This window comes from Catharus ustulatus, chromosome 6 (genome assembly GCF_009819885.2).
Source record: "Catharus ustulatus isolate bCatUst1 chromosome 6, bCatUst1.pri.v2, whole genome shotgun sequence".
Classification (NCBI taxonomy): Eukaryota; Metazoa; Chordata; class Aves; order Passeriformes; family Turdidae; genus Catharus; species Catharus ustulatus.
Window position 1 is genome coordinate 31,663,629 of NC_046226.1, and position 23,532 is coordinate 31,687,160.

Genomic DNA, 23,532 nt, shown 5'->3' on the forward strand with positions numbered 1-23,532 from the left:
TTAACAGCAAAATATTGAAGATCCTTGTTGGAGAGGGCTTGTGTTGTTTCTTTTTAGACCTGAGAGGCAGGTTGCAGTCAGCCCTCCTATGAACCAGCTTCAGACTATGTGTAGAACTTCCAAAATTTTTGTGCAATACAGAGCTATTTAAAACATCTCGTGGCATTCACGCAAAACATCCTAGTTATCTGAGAAGAAAATCAAAGTGGTGGCACCATTGAATTCATTTGAGAGAGAATGCTCCCTGTTAAGTTTGCTCAGGTTGTTTAGATTTGTGTTGGAATGTAAGGGTATTTCATGAAGGCTTTTCACATAATTACACATTTCCCCCTTTATTATAATCACCTTCCTAGACCAGGCTCCAGCCGGTCTGCTTGGAACAATTGCACTCCCTTGTAACCTGGTCAGGTCTGCTGTTCTATTTTTCTGTGTTTACAGCAACTCTCTTCTATCTTAATAGCACTAAACAGTGCTAAAACTTAGTAGGCACAAACCTACTGGAGAATTCTACCTTTTTGAATGAAAAATCTGATAGATTTCTCTGGTTTATTTTCATCTCCAGTCTTTTGCCATGCAGGTTTTTATCAAAGGAGAAAAAAATATATATACCAGTATCTTTTAGATCATGAATCAGGAGTGACAAAGTTTACAAAGTTTAAAGATCTTTCCTTTGAATAAAAAGAAATAGTGTAAAGGAAGAGACACAAAGCTGAAGCTTCTAAAAACCTGCTGTTTACCAACTTAAGTATTTACTTTTAAAATTGTCTTTAAAGTTTGAGGGAAGGTTGATTCTGATGGGCTGTAGTACAGCCCTTACATCATCTTCTTTTTTGAATTGAGTCAAAGGAAGTATGCATAGAATATTATGTTACTGTGGCACTGGGTTCATATACTCTGTAGCATGCTTCTTGTTCCCAAGAGTAAAGCAGAAAAAACATTTTAAAACTATGTACTTATGTTTGTAGATTTGGATTAGGAATGAGAAACAGAGAAGCTGTCTGTTTTACCTGTGCTCTATGAGCTTTGAAAGTACAGCTAGAAACCAGTAAAATAGTATCCAGTATGTCATAATGTTCAATTATTTGGTCTGTTACCAAGAAATAAATTTGTATCAAATGCAAAAGTTTCTTTTTTTTTTTCTGAAATAAACTCTAATGATGTCATATCTTACATACTCATTATATTTCTGTTTAAAAATATCTGGATTTTAAATGCTGAAGAAAATTCTGACTCTGGAGATTGATACTGTCTACATAAGCCGGATAGACTTTATTGTCTTTTAAGAATTTATTTAGTTTTTAAAGATGAGAAAAGAAACATTAAGCAAACAAGTATTTTTGAGTAGCAATGAATTAATTAATGTTATACTTAATGGCATCTAGCTATTAAAAGGATTTTTTCATTAAACAGGAGACATACAACTCTATTTATGCTCTTGAGAATTTAAATATTTTGTCATGTGGATCTGGTTTTCTTCTGTCTTGAGTCTGATGATTCTGCAACATTTTCTATTATGTGCCAAAGTGGATGTTTCATATTGACATGGAAGTCTTAATATAAGTCTCCAAATGAAGGAATCCTTCAGAACAGTAACTCATGGGTTTGGTTATTTTTTATTAAATGAAACTTAGTTAAGCTGTAGGCACTTTATTTACAATTTTTCAGGTCTTTACTGTGCTTATCCCTGGAGATCTTGGGAAAAGTCTACCTAAAAGGCTTTGGGAATATATATTTTGGATAAACTTGTGGGGGAGTATAAGATCTTCACCTATGACATAGGGAGTTCTGAACCATAGCAAAGTGCACTAAAAAATTATTAGAGTTTTGAAATATAGCTACACTGAAAAAGCTTGGTTTCCATTTCCAGGCCTTGGAGAATACGCGTATGAGGATACTTCCTCCCCAACCCCTATGGCAGTTTGCATGCTTGAGCATCAGGAAGCCTTTGGCAAAATTAAGTTTTTAATTTAAAAATTCACTGTTCCTGCAAAGCACAAGAGTGTTTCAGGGAGAGAAAATTGTTTCCGGGGATGGTTGGTATGTTTTTTATTTGATTTGGGTTTTTTGTATTTCTGGATGTAACAAATACTGTTGAAGGCCTGTATGTTTATTAATTTGTGTCCCACTGCTCATTGAGGCCTATAGCTTTTCAGTTTTGTCTCAGGTTGGGCAGGCATCAAGTCTTGCTTGTATAGATTTTTTATCTGATAACGCATACAATTTTAATGCAACATATTTTTCCCTTTTCAATGTCCTTTCACTTATGTCTTCTGTGTTAAGTAGTCTGTTTTCATACTGTTTAGATGGGAAAAATCAGTTGCTGTTTCCTTGAATCAAGTTGAAAACAGTTACAGTGTTGGAAAGAATGTTTGCTTGTTTTGTTCATCATAGCTTATTATATAAGGGTTGGAAGTGGCAGGTGAGTGTTGCTTTTTGGGCTGGAGGGAGTTGGTTTGGGGATTTGTACTTTGGTTTGTGTGTCTTTGAAAACCATCGCTTCTACTCAGTGAAATGTTAATCCAGTTTTTATCTCTAGTGGTAAAATTGTTACTGGGTATGAATTTTCAGTATGAAGTAATATGGATTAATCCCTTTGGGACCAGAAATTCATTGTGATGCTATAAAATCAGGCTTGCAATACATTTTGTTGATGTTTTGGATGACATTGCATGCAAAATAGACTGTTAAAATAGTTGGTGTTAATGTAATAGACATCCCCCTAAAGAGCTCTCACACCTAGAAAAGGCAATGATGTGAGAAGCCTTCATTTTTAACTGCTCTTTCAAAGAGGAAGCAAGTTTAAAATCATCAAATTATTTGATGGACCTTAGCACTGCAGAATAATCCTTTTTTAATTCCTGCAACAACTTTTTCTGCAGACCTACAGCAAACAGATTCCTTTTTATGTTTCTTGTAGGCAGTTTTACCTACATATTGTTGACTATTTAGGGAGATCTGAGGAGAGAAACAAAAATATTTAATGCTGAAGGAGTTTATATGTGTAGAAAATCATTATCCTTCTAGAGGTAGAGGTAAAAGGCAATAACAGTTGAGAGGAGATGATTACTGGTGGGTAGTAAGGGGAATAAATAATGAAGAGCAAGAGATAAAAACCTATTTACCTATGTAATAATTAGACAATGAAAGGAGAAAAGAAGCACAAAGAATATGTAAGAATAGCCCGAGTACTGGTGTGTGTGTGTGTGTATATATATATATTTAAGTTTGAGGGGTTTTCTCAATATAATTGTTTATACTTAAAGTAATTTTACCATATCCTATGAGGAATTTTATATCTTTTCTTTTAAAAAACCACATACGTAACAGAACAATTAATTAAAATTCTAAAAGTTCATCAATGAGATGATAGAATATCATTGAAATTATAGAATATTGAAATTCCTCATTCATCTCTCAGTCTGTGTAAGCCTTCATCATCAAATACAGAGGCACATTGTCTTGCTGGGAGCTTTATTATACTGCTGTAGGAACAGATCAGGGCATGTCCCTCCATACTTTCTGGTTCACATTGGATTTTTTCAAATCAATAAACACTCAGTGTAATAATGTTGCTTAAAATAATTTTTGCCAGTAAAGTAAATATGCAAATATAATTTTAAAACCACACTCTTTGAAGGGGAAAATGATAAGGCTTTCCAGTACCTGAAGGGAGCCTGCAAAAAAAGCTGGAGAGGGATTATTTGACAGAGCATAGTGTGACAGGAAGAGGTGGAATGGCTTCAAATTTAAAGAGAGTGGATTTAGAGTAGGTACCAGGAAAGAATTCTTTGTTGCGAGGGTGGTAAAGCACTGGAACAGGTGGCACAGAAAAGTGGTGAATGCTCCATTCCTGGAAGTGTTCAAGGCCATTTTGGGTGGAGATGTGAGCAACCTGGTCTAGTGAAAGGTCTCCCTGCCCATGGCAGGGGGGTTGGAACTAGATGGCCTTTGAGGTTTCTTTCAATCCGAACCGTTTTATGATTCTATGTGAAGACTGTGATTTTGCTTTATAACTGAATGTGCATGTATACCTGTAATGATTTTGTACCCAAATAATTCTGTTAATTATTCACTGTTACTGGTTTTTTATAGTTGAACATGAGCTACAAATGATTATTTGTCAAGTACGTTCATAAAGATTTCAGGTTTTATTAATTTCATTTTTTGAAACAATTCTCTTGTATTACTTTCACTTGTCTAGTAGCCTTTCTGGGAGAAATCTGAAAAGCTACCTGAAAGCAACATGAAGTTAGTCTAGTCCTAAAAGATTTTTGTAGATCCCAGTGATACAGTAAAACTATATCAGCACCCAATGCTTTTTGGGAGGATGTGACCTATTTAATTTGCTGAACATCTACCAAGTCTGTACTGGTTGTTGCAGGTATGAAATACTTTTGTGGCTATGAGATTTTTGAATAGGAGGATTGACTCAGTAAACAAATAGTGTCTTCAACTCATACCACTTATCAGCAACCGATGATTTGACCATAATGGAAATGAAGTTAAAATTATATCCTTGTAACAGGAAGAAATTTGAAAAGAGACTTCTATGAAGTATGTTTTTAGGTAGTTCACAAAGACTACCTTTTGTTCTCACATTAGATACATTCGTCATTGATATCTTTTCCTTCTGTTTTCTTTCTGAAAGGTGGTCTTGGAATGCACATTAAAGAAAGACCTTGTTTACAACAAAGTTACTCCTACTTTTTACCACTGGAAGATTGATGACAAAAAGTTTGGCCTCACATTTCAGAGTCCTGCTGATGCAAGAGCATTTGATAGAGGTATTCGAAGAGCAGTAGAGGATATTTCTCAAGGTACATATTTCAGGTGAAAGACTTGGTGGGATGGAGGAATATTGAGTGTTTACTAAAAAAGATGTCAAAGCACTTTGTGTAACATTTGCATTGACAGTATTTAAGGATGTGGATTAAACTACAGTATATTGGGATTTTAATAGTTTTTGAAATAGCACTTCTGACATTTCTAAAGTGCCATTTATTCAAGTGTCTTAAATTGTTTCACAAACACTAATAAGGTAATTTCCTGAAACATCCCTACATAATAAAGCATTGCCTCTTTCTTTTAGACATGAAGAAAAGCAGGAAGCTGGAGTGTTATATTCTCTCACTTGGATCTTAGAAGCTTTTTGCAAGTCCTGTGTTCTTGTAGGATAAGCTGTGAAGTTGAATGATTTGTGACCTGTTGAGTTCTCTATTTATCTGCTCATACTCTCAGTTAATAGTTTTATTTTTTTCTAACTGCTGAGTTAGTAGTAGTACTGCATTCTGTGTAGTTCTGAGGACAGGTTTTTTTAGGAACAGAAGAAGAATTTACTCAGACAGCAATATGGCCATCTGGTTCCAGAGCTTCACTGAATTAATGGAAACCAGTGAACAAACTGAAGGATATCATCAAGCCTAGATTCTGAGCTGAAAATAAAATAAATGTATTGCTGGATCGATACAGGGAGGGAAGAGAACAAGTGTCTGTTGAACTGAAAGAACATCTCTTTCAGGCTTGTAAAAAGGGATTTTATGTGTGTTATCCTGGTAATGAAGTGAGGACCATGTTTCTGAGGTGAAATGCTCTTCGTCATGCTCTAAGGACTGCTTTGGAATTGTGTTAGTATGATCCATATCCCTTCAAGACAAATAATTAGAGAACATGAGAGTCATTTTTTCTCTTAGGGTCTCACAATTTCAATTTCTGCTGATTTATAGCAAAATACAACACTGTGTGCATTCATGCCAACCAAATGTCTGTCTTTAATTTTCAAAATGCTTTATTAAAAGGAGTATATTCCCTTGCTTCTCATTGCTGATGACACTTTGAAAATGCGTTTATAGGGAAAGTGGGAACAAGAGAGAGGAGTGTGGCTAGAAATACTCAGTATAGAAAATGCAGAGTGTAGAAGTGAATGATGCCTACTAAATCAATTTGAAATGCAGTGATCTATACGTTAGAAAAGTAAACAAGAATATTTATATCATCATCACTGGATATTGAGAAATGGTATGGATTACTGGAAACAGTAAGTGGTAAATGCGAAGAAAATAACCTTGTCTACTTTTTTTTTCTTTATGTGAAGGTTATCCACCCTCCCAAAATGATGTTGAAGTGGCAGAAGACTGCTTTCAAGTGAGTAAATTTTTTAATTAATTGTGCATTTTTTCTTTTACAAATGTATCCAACGGATTTTGCTCTCATTAGTGAGAATAAGCAAAATAAGAGCAATAGCAAAATTTAGTTTAATTAAATAAGTAAGTTCCAGAAGAATTATCTCAAAGACTTATGATATTGTCTGTGCTAAACAAAGTTGTTATTGTTTAATCCATAGGATCATTAAGTATCCTGAGTTTAATTTTTAAGTTTAAAATGTCTGTTCAAGTTATTTCCTCTTTGATCTTATTGAAGTATGCAATATTCTTCTAGGAAATAGAAAATAGAGGGATAAAGAATTTTTTTACTTGTACATCTTATTTGTTTTTTTAGATTTCGCTTTGCAGTGATAAAACACTTCTAACATCAAATGGTTAGAGTTGAAAAGATGCTGAGACAATGGTTGAAAGAATATAGTCCAAACAAAGACAGAAGTTCAGACAATTCTTAAAACCCACTGAAGATAAAGTAGTCACTTGTTGAGATTCAAGTTTTTATTGATCCTTTTTTTTACTGTTCAATTTCTGTAGGTCATAATTATATCATATACCATAAATACTGTAACACTGATGCATAGCACTGCCTGGTAATAGCCAAGAATCTGTGTGATTAAAAAGCCAGTATAAAAACCATTATGGAGATGTATTTATATATACACACACACACAGAGTAAATAACTATAATATAATTGAGTAAATCCTACTTGTGTCTATGTATGCTTGTTATTTTTTCCTTCTTATTTTAGTGAAAGCCATGTCTGCATTCCCACATATATTCAGTTTTCAGAGTGCAGAAATTTAAATTAATATGAAGATGGTAAAGAAACAAGTTGACTCTGGGGTCTTAGTGACTATTCAAAAAACTGATAATGTTGCTAAGTGATTTCTTCTGGGAAACAGTCTCATTACTTCTGCAATAATAAATCTTGTGTCACTGTAAATAGATCCAGCGTAGAACCTCTAGAACACAAAATCAAGAAAATTAGCAGATGACTTTGAAGATACTATGATAGGAGACTGAGAGTCAAGTATTTAAAAAGGATGCTGCAATGCAGTGGCAATACAGAAGTCTCCTGATATCTTTTAATTTTATGGTAGAATAAATGTATTTCTTTGTGTAAGTGTTGGTTGTGTAACCACCTGTTGTTCTTTATTTGCAGTGCTTTTTTTAAGGCAATTGAAAGTAAAATTGCTATAAATATTAGATATTTCAGATTTTTCAAAGAAACAAGATTTTGACAGGGCAAAGGAAATATGTGCCAAAGTTAATGCAGTCCTTAATCAACTCTTAAAATACTTGCTTAAACATGCTTTGTTGTAAGGATTAATAATTGAACAGTTTCTACAGGCCTAATGAGATGAGAACAAACCAATTTTCTCTTGATTTTGCTGCGTAGTTATTGCTTTTGTATATAAGGATGCCAAAATTGAGGAAAATACCTGAAATTCATTATAGTTACAAATTTGTTATTGGGAAAGTGGAGAAAATTATTTACAACATCTATATATATGTGAATATCAATACACCACCTATTTACATATATAAATACAGGTTTAATTTATATTCCATTTTAAAACATAAATGTGTATATTTTTTTACTGTCTGTAAACCAGATATATTGTGCATGAGTATTTATATATATTATATGTATTACAGGTCAAAAAAATCAGCAGAACAATCTTTTACATTCTATACAGGAAAACATACTTAATGACTTCATCACAATAGACATTGCTTAACTGTGCATTTGTTCTGTGGATAGATGTCCTGTTTTCTAGAAACAAAAAAGCTTGCCAATATCTCTTACCATATCTGCATACCAAAGTGAAATAAGTGATACTAGCATTGCCTATCAATAACAATACCAGAAGGGAGAAAAAAAAAGAAATGCAGAGAAAACTGAATCCAACCTGGTTTAGCTATGCTCCATCTAAATGAGGTTTCTGTATCAATAATGAAGCTGTAATTGCAGGGTTATGAACATGAGTGTAGAAAAGCTTTACACCATTTTAGTTACAGGCATCAGGTCTGGTCTCCAAGAATACCTTTGAAATACCACATAGTCCACATTCTCTTTCAAATTAAATGTTCCCTCCTTCCAAGACTGATACTCTGATAAGTGATACTGGATACACCAGGGTCTTTTTACCTTGATGTGTAAGACCATCATTCTTTAAAGAGAACATACTGAGTATTTGAAGAGTTGTGTTGACTTGTCACCAACTTCTTGTGACCTCTATGTAGCTTAATGATTTTTTGTTTCCCTGTTTATTTTATGAGCTGTTTTCCAAAGTCTCTATTAGTATTTTTGAGTGTGTTTTGGAGTATATCTATGCAAGGGCATTTTGGAGTGTGGATAGAATATTAAAGAGTATTTTTTTCTATACTGTTCTAGTCATCTGACACAGTAGGAATTTTATATTTAGTAGTAGAATCCTATATTTGAAGTATAAATATAGCATTTAGGTTGTACATAAATTTCATTAACTGTGGCTTGGTTTTGTTGAGTTTTTTTAAATGAAGATGACTAGATGATGAAGAAAGCTAAACATGCTTCATAAGTTATTTTACTAGCTGGCTATATTTGGTGCTACAGACAGCAAATAAAATGATCCAAAGACAATCAAAAATTATCATCTTAGTGTGAAGTCTCAATACTTCCTTGTAATGAGTATTATCACATTTTATTGAAGCAGTTAGCAGAAATAGTGATTGTCTGAAAGTTGTACGTGCATATCTTAAATGTAAATCCAAAACTGAACTCTTGCCTTGTCTAGCAACTCTAGGCTTAGTATGTTATACCTTGGTTCACTAAATTTTTGATTTTTTAATTTGAATTTTGTAAATAAAATCACCTAGAGAAAGCATTTTTTTTGCTGAAGAGCAAATGTATCATTTTAAGAAGACATAGCTTCATTAGAGTTTTTTTAACCTCTCTGTTGTTTGCAAATAATGTTAAAATCCTAGTATTAAAATATCATCACGTAGGGGTTTTCATGGTTGCTTAAATTATTGCAATTATTTGTAATTGTTTAATTAACTTATTAGATGCAAATTGTTCGTATCATCAAGTAAGCCCTAGTCTTACTTTCAAACAGAAATACACAAATGAGTTAAGGCAGAGCTATCTGACTTTCTGTAGTGTTGGGTAATGGAACCTGGAAAAGTATATGTAATTACATGGAAATATGCATTGGGAATTTGTTTTGTGTTAGGAAGTTTAGATGTTAGTGGTATAAAACCCAGCATCTTGAATGCGGTAAATCAGCTTAAGTAAGTCAGTTTGCTTGTTTGTTAGAGGACTGGCTTAGGTTGTTTTCTTTTACCAAATGCAAACTTCTTGCTTTAAAACTCACCTAGCTTAACTGAAAAAAAAAAAAAAAAACCAAAAGTATTTTTAGAAGTAAATCTAAATTAAATCTAGAGCTCATATGATTAAAATTATTTTTGTGGAGGTTGAGAAATAGAGTAGCTGAACTTTACTTTCTTTCAGTTTGTGTTGATTCAGCCATATTGGTGTTATTTATAGGCTACCAACACATTTTAATAGTTTTGAAGTAATAAGACTGGATCACTTATGCTTTTGAGTTTCTTACTAGTGGCAGAAGAAAACTGTAGACTGATAAACTGTAAGCAGAAAATAAAGAGTTTGGCTTGTTGTTTCAGAAGTAAGTACATTGGACTTTTTGTTAATAGGAAGGTGGAAAGGCCTGCAACTTACATGCATCTTAAGTGGTTTTGGTGCAGGCAGGGAAGATATCACTTGTTCATGCACTGCTCTGTAAATACACTATTTAGTGACCTCTTCATAAAGACCTTCAATGACCACTCAATTTATTTTGTCTCTAACAAAATGCTTGCAGAAGTTTTATTTTACTAAAATAACATTATGACTTGTAAGGACATGTGAAATAATTTACCCTTGACACACACTAATTTCTTACGGATATGACAATACCACATGGTAAAACACTAAAGATTAGAAATATTTTATGCAGTTAATAAATTGCTTAGGTCCAGTTCTTAGAACTAAAAGTAATACTGATTCATATTATCTATTTCAAATAAAGATATTCATATATTGTGCTAAATAATTGTGGTTTATTAAGCTTTTTTTTTGTTAGAGTTGTATATAAAAAACAGAAGGAATTAGATATTTTTCCTCACCAGTATTCCTAGCAGCCTTCTTACATGTTGTGTTCTCTATATATTCAGGTGGAAAAGCCTTTGCAGAAAGAGGCATGTCAAATGTCTTTTTTAGTTTAAACTGTACAAAATATTCAGAGTAATCTAGGTAATATTTCAGCCTATGTCAGAAACACTTATCTGAAAATAATAGGTTTTTTGCCAAATAGATCACTCCATCAGTCTCAGAAATAGCCAAAGCAGAAGGAAGTAATTCAGATGTTTTTTAAACCTGTATCATTTATTCAGAATCGAAAAATTAAGGAAAAAGCATTTAAACATTTCTTGTGTTGTGAACATCAAACTGCAGATTTTCGGGCCTCATGGGAAGTAAATGCAAGAACTGGGATGCAGCGGAAATGTGGTCTCTCATCCATCCTTCTGTGTAATCATTAAACTTACTTAGAGGAGAACATTTTTAACAATGTTTGCAGAACAATGTTGAATTCTCTCCCAGACTTAACTCTGGCAAACTGGGAGAAGTAAGGAGAGAAAATCTGAAGAACAAGAGAAGCTCAGTCTGGTTTTCATTTTCTCTACAGCTGTCATCTGGCTTTGAATTCTGCTGGAGAGCTACAGCTGGAGTCATTTTATTGCTTTACCCAGCATCCTTTTGCTTGTGCGCACAGAAATGTTTTAGTAGTCTTGGAAAAAAAATTCAGAGTATCTCTTAGCAACCATAGGACAGTAATTATTATACCAGCAGCTGGGAGCAAACCAGATTTCCGTTGTGCATTAAAAACTGGCGTAGGTTACTTTACAGATGATACTGAATAACCTATGCCAGTGCTGTACTTTGCAGGCTGTGGTTAAAGAATATTGAATGTGGGCGGTGTAATTGCTTTGGACAGTAGAAAAGAAGAATGCATCTCTGTTAGTGTGTGATACTCTGTATATGTTCTTGTGGAAAACTTTGTAAGTTTGCTTCTTACTTAAATGTATTTTCAACACAATACCATTTTTGTTTCTAGGTCTTCCTACTTCAGATTGTCAGTGTTTCCATTATAAATGTGAATTTTCAGGTGTTTATGACCTTGTAATAAAACATCACATTGGAGCAGGAAGTGTTGTCCAAGGAAAAGGTTTTTGGATACTAATAAATGAGGTTTGACTGTATCAAAATTACAGTTTAATTAAAAGCAGAGAGTTCAGCATGTTCATCTGTCATTTCTGTAATTCAGCAGTGAATATTTATTGGCTAAATAACTGACATGTTTGCTTTTCATTTTGATACCAGAAGTCAGTCTGTGTCCACTTACTTGTAGCGTATAGGTTGGTAAGCTGAGCATTGTGCTTTCAGAAATGCTGTCTAGCGAGTTCTTGCCTTATTAAAGGTCCCATGCTTTTCTCTGTCTGCTGCCACCCTGAAATTTGTCCTTGAAGTCAATTAGTTTGAATTGTGGTTATCTGTGTTGGAATTTTCTGAAAGCATTCTTTGATAATTGCTGGGTATAGGGCAGAAAAGTTTGCTTTAAGATTAAGGTTTGGGTTTTGTACATCATCTGGCACTACTGGTTAGCACGGTAACAGATATCTGTGCCTGTGTCCTTCATTAGATGGAGTCCCCCTTGACTGGCAAGGGGAGTACTTGTGTCTGCCTCTGTGAGCATGTGCATCTGTCCTTTTTGCTCTTTTGTGTAGATAGTTTATTTTTAAAGAAAGGTGTGAATCACCTGCAGGGACACAAAATAATGCAGGCTGCTACAAATCTCACCCAGGGATAAAGACTGGCTTGTGGGTAGCATGTGCTTTTTCCGTGGGAAGGAAGAAGTTTTTGCACCTTGCTCCCTTCTCCCTAGACCACTCAAATGTATAATATGCAGGGGAGCACGAAAGGGGATGCTTATCACTGAGGTTTCTGTAAAATGGCTTCTAGCTGTTAACTTAAATGCGTGTAGTCATTTTCAACATTGCTCAGACCAAAAATGGTTGTAGGCATTTCTTCCTCATTTTGAATACAGCTCTTCTGCGGTCTGAACCACTGTTTTGGAAGCTTTTTATGTCATTGAGCAATGTATCTGCAAGAGGACCTCCTGCTATGAAGATGTTTGATATTGCACTAATATTTTATGCTTTTTGCTCTTAAAATAGGTATGCATATATAAAGTCTAATTGTTGTCAGTCATTCCAATATTTTGTTTATACTCCTTTCCCAACAATGTTTGACCAGAAAACTTAATTTTGACAATAACAGGGTCAATTACTTTGTGGTGTTGTCATGCTCAAGAATCTGAAAATAGCACTTCATTTTGGCATTTTGCCCACCTTCAGAATTTTGCAGGCGAACTTTAACCTGATTGAGTGAGCTTCTCTCTTTCTTGGAGTGTAATTATACTGATCATTAATTAATTACTAAATTTAACATTTCCCACAAGGTTCTTCTGAAACAATATATAAATTCTTAGTGATGTGATGATTTTCTTTGTCCTACAAAATCAGCTACAGACCAGCTACTTCATACTGTCTAGATGTTTTAGAACTTGATACATTAGGCTTTTATGTATGTGAGGTACTAATGTAATTCTGGAATAAGTTCTTCAAGTATTTGATAAGTGAAAACTAATGATTTTGAGTTAATACTTAGCCTGTCAAAACTTTAGGTTTGCCTTTGCCTCAGTGTTTTTCTGTACCATTTTTATTCTTTTCCTCTAAATGTTTTCTTGATACATACAAAACCTTAAAATAAAGCTGAAACATTCTGATTGCTGGAAGCTGGATGATGCCAGAATTTTCTGTGTTATCCATGATGACAACCAGTTAACTTTACACCAAACAAAACATACAGTACATTTTTGGAGGCCCAGTGGAATTTGTATTAAAATGCTCTGCTGTATCTTAAGTATGTCCCAGTCAGTCAAGCTTAAATAATGAGAACTTTCGTTTTTCAATTCATTTCAGAAATTGAATCATCTTACAAGCCAGTATTTCACCCAGACATACTTCCTCTTCCTTCTTCTGAATGGCACAGGTCCTTCAGCTGTCTCATCATACATTGCCTCGTGTCATTTTTGTATCAAATTGCCTGATACAACTGTAATTGCAAAAAGACAGTCATTACATTTTTAATGCGCACTTGCTGCAATTAGATATTTTAATTGGGCCAGTATAGGTTAAAATTTACTTTCTCTTCCTTTCCATCTGATTTTTCTTTTAATTTATTAAAAGATCTGATTAGCTTTTGCATTATTAGTCTCAGAATTTTTTTTCTCCAGTTGTGTTTTTGTAAATACTGGTAGCCTTGTGGGTCGTTAGAGAAAACATCTCAGAGACAGGTTAATCTCTACTTCCTTAAAGAAGTCTGATTTGGCAACTGTATTTCAAAGGCATGTATCTCTAGTGCCCAAGTTGTGTAGTGTCTGCAGAGAAATTCTGTATTTACCAAGACTGACTCAAAATAAAGAAAATACTTGCTACTTCTAAATGCTTTCAAAAATGTGCATTTAAGAATATTTGTGTTCAGTGATACTTCTAACACATTATATAGAATTTTAACAGACGTATGTATGAACTTGTTGGGTCTGGTTTTGTTTTTATATAAATGCAAAAATCATTTCAAAGGAGTTCTTATGTGTTCTAGACTGCTCAAGAAAATACATCAGGTTCACTAATGAAAGATCACCTTTTTCAACATGAAACTGTAGTAACCAGTGAAACCTACAACAGTGCAAATTTAAGGCCTTCATCATTTGAGGATTTCAACACCAGGAGAGCCTGTTTACCAAGCCAACCTAACCAGGTAAGAATACCAATAAAAGAAGCAGTGCTTACTTTGCCAGCTGTATTAATAGCACAGTATGTTGTTTCTGACAAGAAATCATTGTGTTCCGAGTCCACATACTCAGCTTTTTGAAATTTTCAATATAAACTTTTCAGCTGAAATATTATAGCATTAATATGGCAGAGGTTAAGCTTTGTGAAGGTATTTACCTATCTTTGTAGTGCACCAGACTACATGAATAAATCTTTAATTTCTTTGAAGTCGGTTTTTGTATTGCAGATTTCAATATCCGCAGTCTTAAAAAGCCATTTAATTTTTTTCAGAAAATGTTAATTGTGTATTAGCTCAGACTTAGTTAAATGTATACTGATACTCATTGGCTTAGAAATATTGAAAAGTATCTTTAAAATTGATGTCTTGGATGCGCTGTACAGTAGGGCACTTCTGCTAAATATTTTTATTGAAACATTGCTTGTGCTTTCTAAATGCATATTTAAACTAAAGTATCTGTTTTGGTGCAGAAAGGAATATATATATATCAGTTATGTATGAAAAGTGTTCAGCCATTGGTACAGCTTTTCCTTTAGCACTATATTTTTCTTTTTTTCTAAAAAAGAAAAAAGCTGAAAGAACTGACGCTTTTTGTAGAGTGGAGAAGTAGTCTTAGTAAGTTGGATTATAATTAATTTGGTGGTCTTATGTCTAGAACCAACTACATGGGAAGCTTTTAGAATATGCTGAGTAACAGAAGTCAAAGTAGAATGCAAGTTCAAATGGTTCTGAAGACTTGCCAAAAAATATCTCTGCTGCTTGAAATAAAGCTTGTTGGTACCCTCAGTTATTTTTGCAGAGAAAAATAGGATTGTACTTAAGTTTTATATCAGCTAGTCTTAAGCTGCTTTATTGGGCAAAAGAAGCAAGCAGTGTCATCTGGAGAACTAAGAAGCTTGAAATTATTAATTTTTCATCTTTAATCATTGATCTACTCCAATTATCTCTTTGTATAAATCACCTCATATTTTTGTTTCTGTTAAAGTACATATTTTTCCTTCTTCCCCTTTACTTGCAAAGACAATTGTAAATATGTTTTAGAATAGAATGGCTGGGTTCTTAGGTTATTGCAGCTAATATTTAATGGCTACAGTAACTCGTGATGTATGACCTGTTAGTCTTGTCTCTGTTGTAAAGTGCAGTAGCTTAAAATACCTGTACGTTTCAAAAGCATGTATAAAATCATCTACTGAGAAAGAGATAATTTAGGTTGTGTTAACTGATTAGTCAGTGTCTGATAGAAATTAAATAGAAATTTCTTTCAAATGACAACATTAGAATTCAGTTTTTGAAAAGTGAAGTTATGGGGGATTCCATGAAAATTTAAGTAGATATTCTTTAAAATATTGTTCTCATATTGTAGCACCACCTGCAAGCAACAGACGCACTCTGGTTTTGCATGCATTTAGACATAGACAGGTCACTAAAACCTCACATTCTGTATGTGCACAAACTGCACTGGCTCTGCTAAACTCCATGCATATGACCAGGTGACACAGCAGATCTTGAGGTAATTACTGGGTTTATTTCAATTTTGTGTACATAAGTTTGAACACTCTTACTTAAGAGTGTGCTTATAAGTTGAATAGCTCAAGAAGTACATAAAGAAATGGTTAATGACAATTCAGATTTTACCTGTAATATTTTGACTGTTAGTAAAAAAGTACTCTAGTCCTTCAGCTTTTCAGCTTCTGATACACAGATGTGTGTTAAACTTAGTACTTAGGCAGCTGCTAGTGTCTTCATTTTGAGAAGTTGCAAGGAGACCAAAATCAGGTATATCTCTTTAAGGAGAAACGGCAAAAGCTACAGTACCAAGGAAGTGACTGTGCCTTGTTTAAAGGTGCATCCCTTCAAGTAAGGTGCTGCACTTGTGGGTTCAGTTGTGTCAACAGAAATTTTCTGCCTAATTTCCAGCTGGCTAATCATTTTCAGAATCAGATTCTCTGTGGAATTGCAGTTTGCTGTAACATTCTTCCTCCCTTCCTGCTTCAGCTTCACATAGAGGACATTTGTACTGAGTTTTAATTTTTACTATTTGGAGCACTGAGTGCATTATTCTCATTAAATTTTGCTGCTATTTGTACCTATCTGAATTTGGGTTGTGAATTGTTCCTAAGTTTTCATGTACTTCATGCATTCACATAGTTCCATTTAACACCCAATGAGTAAGCTCTTTCCAGCATTTCTCCAGTTTGTTTATTTTTCAGCATGTTCTGCTCAAAAAATATTTCTTAATATTAGTACCATAAAGAATGTAGTGGTGCCTCGTTTGTAACATGCCAGTTAAGCATTTTTAGGTGTTGGGCTCAAAACTTAAAAATTATAAATGTGTTCTATGTACAGGATGTGTTCTGCTCAAACAAATAAAAAGCCTTCAAAGACTAAGGAGAGGTCAGATTCCTACAGTTGTTAGTATTTGTAGTGATCTTTAATGGCTGTTAGCTGTCTGGGCAATGGGAGGTTGAGGGTGGGTTTTTTGTAATGAGGTTTTAGGGGGTTTTCTTTTAAACAATGAGTTTTATTTACTGTCTTGAGTGCATGCATAATGTTCTATGTGGACAGTGGGGTAAGGATCCTTTATGCCTGTAACATGTGGAATTCTAATTACTTTTGTGGCTTTTTTTTTTAATAAATTTATGCCGTAAAATGCTCAAATAAACCAATTAGCCATAGTTAGTTATTTTTGCTAAACAATAGATTCTTCCTCTTGTTTGAAAACAGAATAGGCTGAGAAGCAGTTGGCTTTTATAAGCAAAGGGGAAACCTAACTGCTTTCATAAGAGCCTGGGAAGTATGTAAGAGAAGCAATGTTAGCTGAATAGGATATAACCTTTCTTCTCCCTGTATCCTTGAAACCTTGTGGAAGTTCAGCTATGTGGCTTGGAGCCAAGAAAAAAAAATATTCTTGTTAGCATACTCCAGTTGAAAGTCCCAGGGCAAAGCATCTCTAATTACAGTTCTGTACTCATCATACAAGGATTGTTGAGCAGGGAAGTGATGGTTAGAGCAGGCTACAGATATTCTTACATAATCAGAAGATAGCATATTTTAAGAAGCTCTTCCTTCCTCTTTTCCAGCTGCCTTCCCTTTTCCCTTCTGTGTCTCCTACCCCAAAACCAGGACACGCAGACTTCAGCACAGTGGGAGCATAGACACATGCAAAGTGACACAGAAGTCTTTTATACCTAAAACCTCATTTTCAGTAGTTTCACACACTGCAACAGATTAGGAACATGCTGTTCAATTGTTGTACTTGACTATGGAATGGTGACACATTAATTCTCAGTAATTTGAGTACTAATAAGGTAAACCCTCTCAAAGCAACAATACTGATGCCAAAGATTATTCCCAAGTAATTCATGATTCTGGAAGAATTTGTAAGACTAATAGGTTAGGGAGTGGAAGGGTTTTTTGCCTTTTCTGAGAGATGGTTTACAGGCTGTGTACTTGACAGAGAAAAAGGCAGAATTTGACTTGAAGCCCACTCATAATCTGGCTCTGATTATAATAGCCCTACAGTGTAGGAAAATAATTGCTGCTTGTAAGGTAGAAATAATGGGGCATACTGAGACCCTTGCTTTTTTGCTGCACTGTCTGCTATTTTCAGGAGCTACTTTTATATACATGTGCTAAATTGTTATGCTGTCATTATTTGCACCTTTTCTTGCGAGTAATCCACTATCTTACACTTAGATAGGCCTGCAGTATTTCAGTTTGGATGATTCTCTGAATTTGGTCATCTTTGACTTTTTCATGCCCTCATGCCCTTTCATTGTAAGGTGGAAAAAACAAGAACTCTATCTTATTTCTCTGCTGGTTTCCTATGTGTTTAGCACATTCCTTATTTCTTGCCTTTTGAAGTAAAAAGTCTTAAATTATGGTCAGTTCATTATAAACTGAGAATTTAAGAAGTGCTTTGGGTCTTTGCCTGCCGGTGTCCTAAACTAATTAATTTAAGTACTGTGTATTAGCTAAGGGGAGACGCATTCAGAAGGTGCTGTTATTGTTTGTTTGAATGTTATGCTTCATACTGCAAAATCCTTATCTAGATCACAGCTTTGATAGTATGTTACCAGCATTCAATACTCTTGTATAAATTGGAAAGAGTTTGGAAACTTAGAGCAGGAATTAAGGAATGCTCCTGGATAACAGAGTAGTGAATATATCAGGGAGTTAGTCCTAAAGCAGCAGATCATCACAAGAAATCAGCACATAAGGCATAATTAATCTGTGGAATTATTTTCCACTTTAAGATGTTAGCACTCTAATTATGAGCATAATTCACAGAGCAGCATCAAGTTTTATGCGGATACCAAAATACTTAAAGCTCTCACGAGACACTAAAAGGTCAGGAAAGAATACTATAGCTCATAGACCTAATACCCTCCAGAAGACTCATTATTGTGGGGATGTTTGTGAATTGTAATAGTGAGAAAATAATGTGAATTTTTTTATCCTCAGGCAGCAAGAGAAAAAATTTTGGATTTTACTTTTCTAATCTAAGTTTTACATTGTAGGTGGACATAAATTTGGGACTTCACCAAAATAAACTTCTCTTACTTTGCCATTTCAGGTCCCACTGAAGTCAATCAGGCATGTTAGTTTTCAGGATGAAGATGAAATTGTCAGAATAAACCCTCGTGACATTTTGATACGTCGTTATGCAGACTACAGGCATCCTGACATGTGGAAGAATGACCTGGAGAGGGATGACGCAGACTCAAATATACCATTTTCTAAATCAGACAGTAAAAAATCTGACTATTTATACCCATGTGGGGATGGAACTAAGTTGAATTCCCTAAAAGACTCAAAGAGTTCTGTGGTATTTAAAACTCAGCCTTCCTCATCAAAATTTAAAAACTCAAAAAGAAGAAAAGAGGATGGTGAGCGTTCCCGCTGTATATACTGCCAGGAAAGGTTTAATCATGAAGATAATGGCAGAGGAAAATGTCAAGATGCGCCAGATCCTATTAAAAGATGTATCTACCAAGTTAGTTGCATGCTTTGCGCAGAGAGCATGCTGTATCACTGCATGTCAGACTCTGAAGGAGATTTCTCTGATCCTTGCTCGTGTGACACTAGTGATGACAAGTTCTGCTTACGCTGGTTAGCACTGGTGGCACTCTCGTTCATTGCTCCATGTATGTGCTGCTACCTCCCCTTGAGAGCATGCCATCACTGTGGTGAGGTGTGTGGGTGCTGTGGAGGAAAGCATAAAGCTGCGGGATGAATCAGTCTTGTGCCAAACAGAGCTGAAAAATCTTTGTTTCCAGGAAGCATCTAACTTGGATTTGTGGAAGCTTTTTGGCAAGCTGAAGGGAATCTTCTTTCATGTAAGAGATGCTTGATGTGGAGGAAGCAACAAGACTTGTCAGACCTTGGCATTTTACAAGTGCTAGCCACGCCTAACTATTTCCTTTGAGTGCGTGGCATTTGTTGCAAGTTGTGAAGGAGATTTTGCAAAGGAAAGCCTGTTCTTATTGGCTATAAAATGAGTATATAAACTATGATTATACTAAAAGGGATTAACTTTTGCCACTTTGTACATTCATGGTTTAGGTGAGGGGCTCTTTTAAAAGGATTAAAACTTATCTGAGGGGAAATTTTAACTAAAAGTGCACTAGTGACAGTTGATTTAAGATTAAGAAAAGTTAATACTCAGCAAATGAGAAAAGAAACTGATTTTAAGTGCAACTAAATCACTTATTAATAGTTTTTTGGAAGCAACTTTATGTATAAATAACAAATGTTTATATTTAACTAAATGTGTAAGGTACGAATTATTACATGTTAAACTTTCCTTCCCTCTGATATAGTAGGTATGGACCATATCTACTGTCACATTCCATGGTAGTATTTTAAATAGTTAATTTAGTTGCATTTTTATTCCAGATGGACAAATTGATATTTTCAGTCCTGGTTCCCTTCAGCTACAGTTTGTGTTGAATTGTATCCATGCATTCTGATAATCTAAAAACCTTTAAAATATTAATTATTCTAGTCTTGAGTGACCAATATTTTTTTGTTAAGCACAGATGTAATTGTCTAAAATGTTCTTGTTAGAACATAACATTTATTTTTATATATATAAATGACTTTGATTTCAACATAATAGCAAAAAGGATGTTGTTTCTGTTGTTCAACCAGCAAGTTGTTTTCTTTTGGGGTATCCTCCAAAAATACTTTCTTGCATATTCAAATGTTCATTAAGCGAAAGGTACATTAAGGCAGTTGTAACAAATTGTCATCAGTGTTCTTGTTTATCCTTCTGTTAAACTAGGATCCTGTTCAGCTGTTTATCAAGTACTATGATTAAAACAAAAGATTAATAACAAAAGTGAAATTGTTTTCATTATTTTGAACCACAACTTTTTCTAATTTGAACGGGCAAGAACAAAAGTACTGTGTGTTTTGTTCAAAAAGAACAACAAAAGACTTAGCTTGAGAAATAAATTACAGCCCAGGCAAAACTGAATGACCTTCTTAATTGGGGAAATTTGAGGGCGGGGCTGGGGAGGGAGGCTGGAGAGTGAGTGTGTGTGTCTGTATTTGTGTGAGTGCTGGTATATTGTGTGTGGTATTTCTTATGGTTTTGTACTTAGTAAACCAAACTTTCAGGTAAGACTCAATTAACCCACAGAGAATTTTTAAAAATATTACATGTTGTGCTGTGTTATGAAATAATAATTATTTACTTCTTGTTAAAAACATGTACAACACTAAACACAGTTATAATTCATTAGAAAATGTGCCTGTTTGATATCTTGGCTGGAGTGGGACACATTGTCTTTAGTATACCCTTGTTACTAAACACAGAAAGAAATAATTTTATTTTTAAAAATGCATTACTTACTTATCTCACTTACATGCATTTCTTCAATATCTTTTGTGTACTTTTTTCCGGCATGTATCCAGCCCCTTAGTTTTCCTTTGTAGCTCAGAAGTGAAATGAACAAATGTATATAACTGTCTGTAAAATACTTTTTAAAAGAAAACATTTATATTTATATTTATATTACAGCTTGAATTGACCGCCTTGTGTACATAGATCATCTCAAAGTATTATTTCACATTGAAAAAGACGACAAATATCTTGATAACTATAGAAGTTATGGAAGAGCTTCTAGTTTTGTATTAAGAGTTGATTGGCTAAAGTCCAAGAATATGACATGGCAGCAGCAGTCTTGAGTTTTACTGTTTATGTATTTGAAAGCTGCTACTCTGGTTGGTTTTCATGCTTCACACATTTTCAGCTAAACTTGGTTACCTAGAATAAATAGACTGTTAACTTTAAAAACAGCTTTCATTTAAAAATGGTAATTTTTCTAGTGAATGAGAGGAATTTAATATTTGTAAGTGCTAGGTTCCTAATTCAAGGTAGAGAGGTATGAACAACCTAAGAAAAGAACTTGCTGGCTGTATAAGAAAATGCTATATAATCATATTGTATATATACTTCAGAAAGAAATTAATTTTAGCAATTTCCTCTGAGCACTATACAACATAGTGAAACTCCTGGTCTTGTACTGTATCTTATGACACATATACTTTAATATTTTTGTTAAATGTGTGCATTAATATTTTCACCTTGCATTTAACTACTTAGCTGCTGAAATGTTTTCACTTTTTTCTTTTCTCTTTGAAGACTTGTATCATCTAAAAGCAGTTACTGAATGGGCCCATGCTTGCTTGTTCCTGTTGTGCTGCAGGTGGCAGCCAGCTTGCCTGGTTTGAGAGACCAAAGGAATGCAAAGATCCGAGGTTGCATAAGGATTGGTTTTAGTTGCATGCACGTGTACTTTTTCACTGGTGCTAGGGCTCTTACCCACTGTTTCATTTAGGAGATGAGCAGTGGAAGGTAGACATACAGCAAACCCATTCCAGAACAGCTTGTTGTATCCATACATCTTCTGGCTTTGGCGGCACGTAACATTCATTCTGTCTCTTCTGAAATACTTCCTTGAGCGTTTGGAAATAGAGAAATTTCTTCCCCGATCCGTAATCCTTGCCCTTAACATTGGAGCTGTAGTTTGTCAGGCATGTATAGCGGACCTTTGTGTTTCTTGTTTCCGAGCCTTTGGAAACCGCCACTGAATATTAAGTCCCTCGCTCGTTGAAAGCCTCGGTTACCGTGAAAATTGTTTCCCCTGGAAAGTGGGGGAAGTGAAGGGAGAGCGGCGCTCGGGCACCATCTACCGGGAAAGCTGGGCAGCCTTCAGGCACAGCTCCTGGCGACACCGAGCTAACGGGCTGTACGTGCACGGCTTAAGGTACGCCATGAGGTTATGCTATAGCCAGGAATTTACACAACAGTCATTCATTTGCAATCTGACTGGGGTGCTTTAGCTCCTCACGGCTCTTAAGTTTCATTATTAATACTGAAGGAAAAATCCTTTAACCATATATTTTGTTAGGTTTAACATTGTTATGATAGCCTGTTACAGGAGCATAAGAACCAGGAATGAAATGAAAATTCTTTTGATTGTGCCACTGGGCCTATAAGAAGAAAAAGTTTTATATATTTTTTTTATTATGTTGATTATTTTATTAATTTCCGCTCTCGAAGTTCTTCCTGCAGCAAAGTGAAGGAGTTTTGATGCTCGTGCGGAGGGAATTTGGCCTTTTGGTTTGTGATACAAATCAAGTTGTGAGTATGCACAGGTGGGTGTGTGCTCTCGCACATGAAATTCAGTAGCTGTGAAGGATATACCTACAACTGTATGCATGGATAAAGCAATATCTAATAATAATCTGCAATTATTGTGGTAACTGTTTAGTAAACAGCATGATGTTTTATAAAACTCTTCAAGAGCTTATAGAAGCAATGTTTCAGTCTTAACCAATGCAGTTTCCTCTAGAGAAACAAAGGTATTTTGAAGAATGCCTTAGTTGTGCGTGTTGGAATATAACATTCCCATTTTGGATGAGTTCTCTTCAGAATGATCTGTTCGTGTGTACCTGGAGGATAATGTTGAACACTTGTGTAAATAATGCCCACATTTAAATTAGACTTTAAATATTTTCCAAGCTTATGGCCCAACATGCAGCCAGTACAGCTATGCATTCATATTAGTAAAATGAAGATCAAAATTGCTGACTGGCAACAAAAACAAGAACTTTAAAAAGATGCCTTATGGTACTATTTGTCCAGCAGCTGGGTGGATAAAACTTGTTTACTTTGGCACATTTGCAAATATAAAGATGGGTTGAGGGGGCTGTTGGGTTTTCATTTTGGGTTTGGGTTTTTTTTTTCCCTCTGAAGGTTTCCCTTAATTGTAAAAGTTGTGGTTCATTAAAGCAATTAAAGCATATGGTGAAAAAGCAGCCTTCATGTTTAAAGCTGCAGTATAAGCTGTACATGTTTTCTTTCTTTTGCTTGGTGCCATTTGCTTTTCACCCTAATGACCTCA

At 34.7% G+C, this 23,532-nt stretch overlaps 1 protein-coding gene across 2 annotated transcripts in view; it reads left to right on the forward strand.

The window, feature by feature from the left end:
- Nucleotides 1-23,157, forward strand: part of SPRED1 (sprouty related EVH1 domain containing 1) — a 60,020-nt gene extending 36,863 nt beyond the window's left edge. For both annotated transcript variants that reach the window (XM_033062405.1, XM_033062406.2), the window contains exons 3-6: nucleotides 4,649-4,817; nucleotides 6,092-6,141; nucleotides 13,925-14,083; nucleotides 18,693-23,157. In XM_033062405.1, coding sequence (XP_032918296.1) covers nucleotides 4,649-4,817; nucleotides 6,092-6,141; nucleotides 13,925-14,083; nucleotides 18,693-19,352 — 1,038 coding nt within the window. In that variant the 3' untranslated portion in view covers nucleotides 19,353-23,157. The remainder of the gene's footprint in view (nucleotides 1-4,648; nucleotides 4,818-6,091; nucleotides 6,142-13,924; nucleotides 14,084-18,692) is intronic.
- Nucleotides 23,158-23,532: the final 375 nt, after the last annotated feature.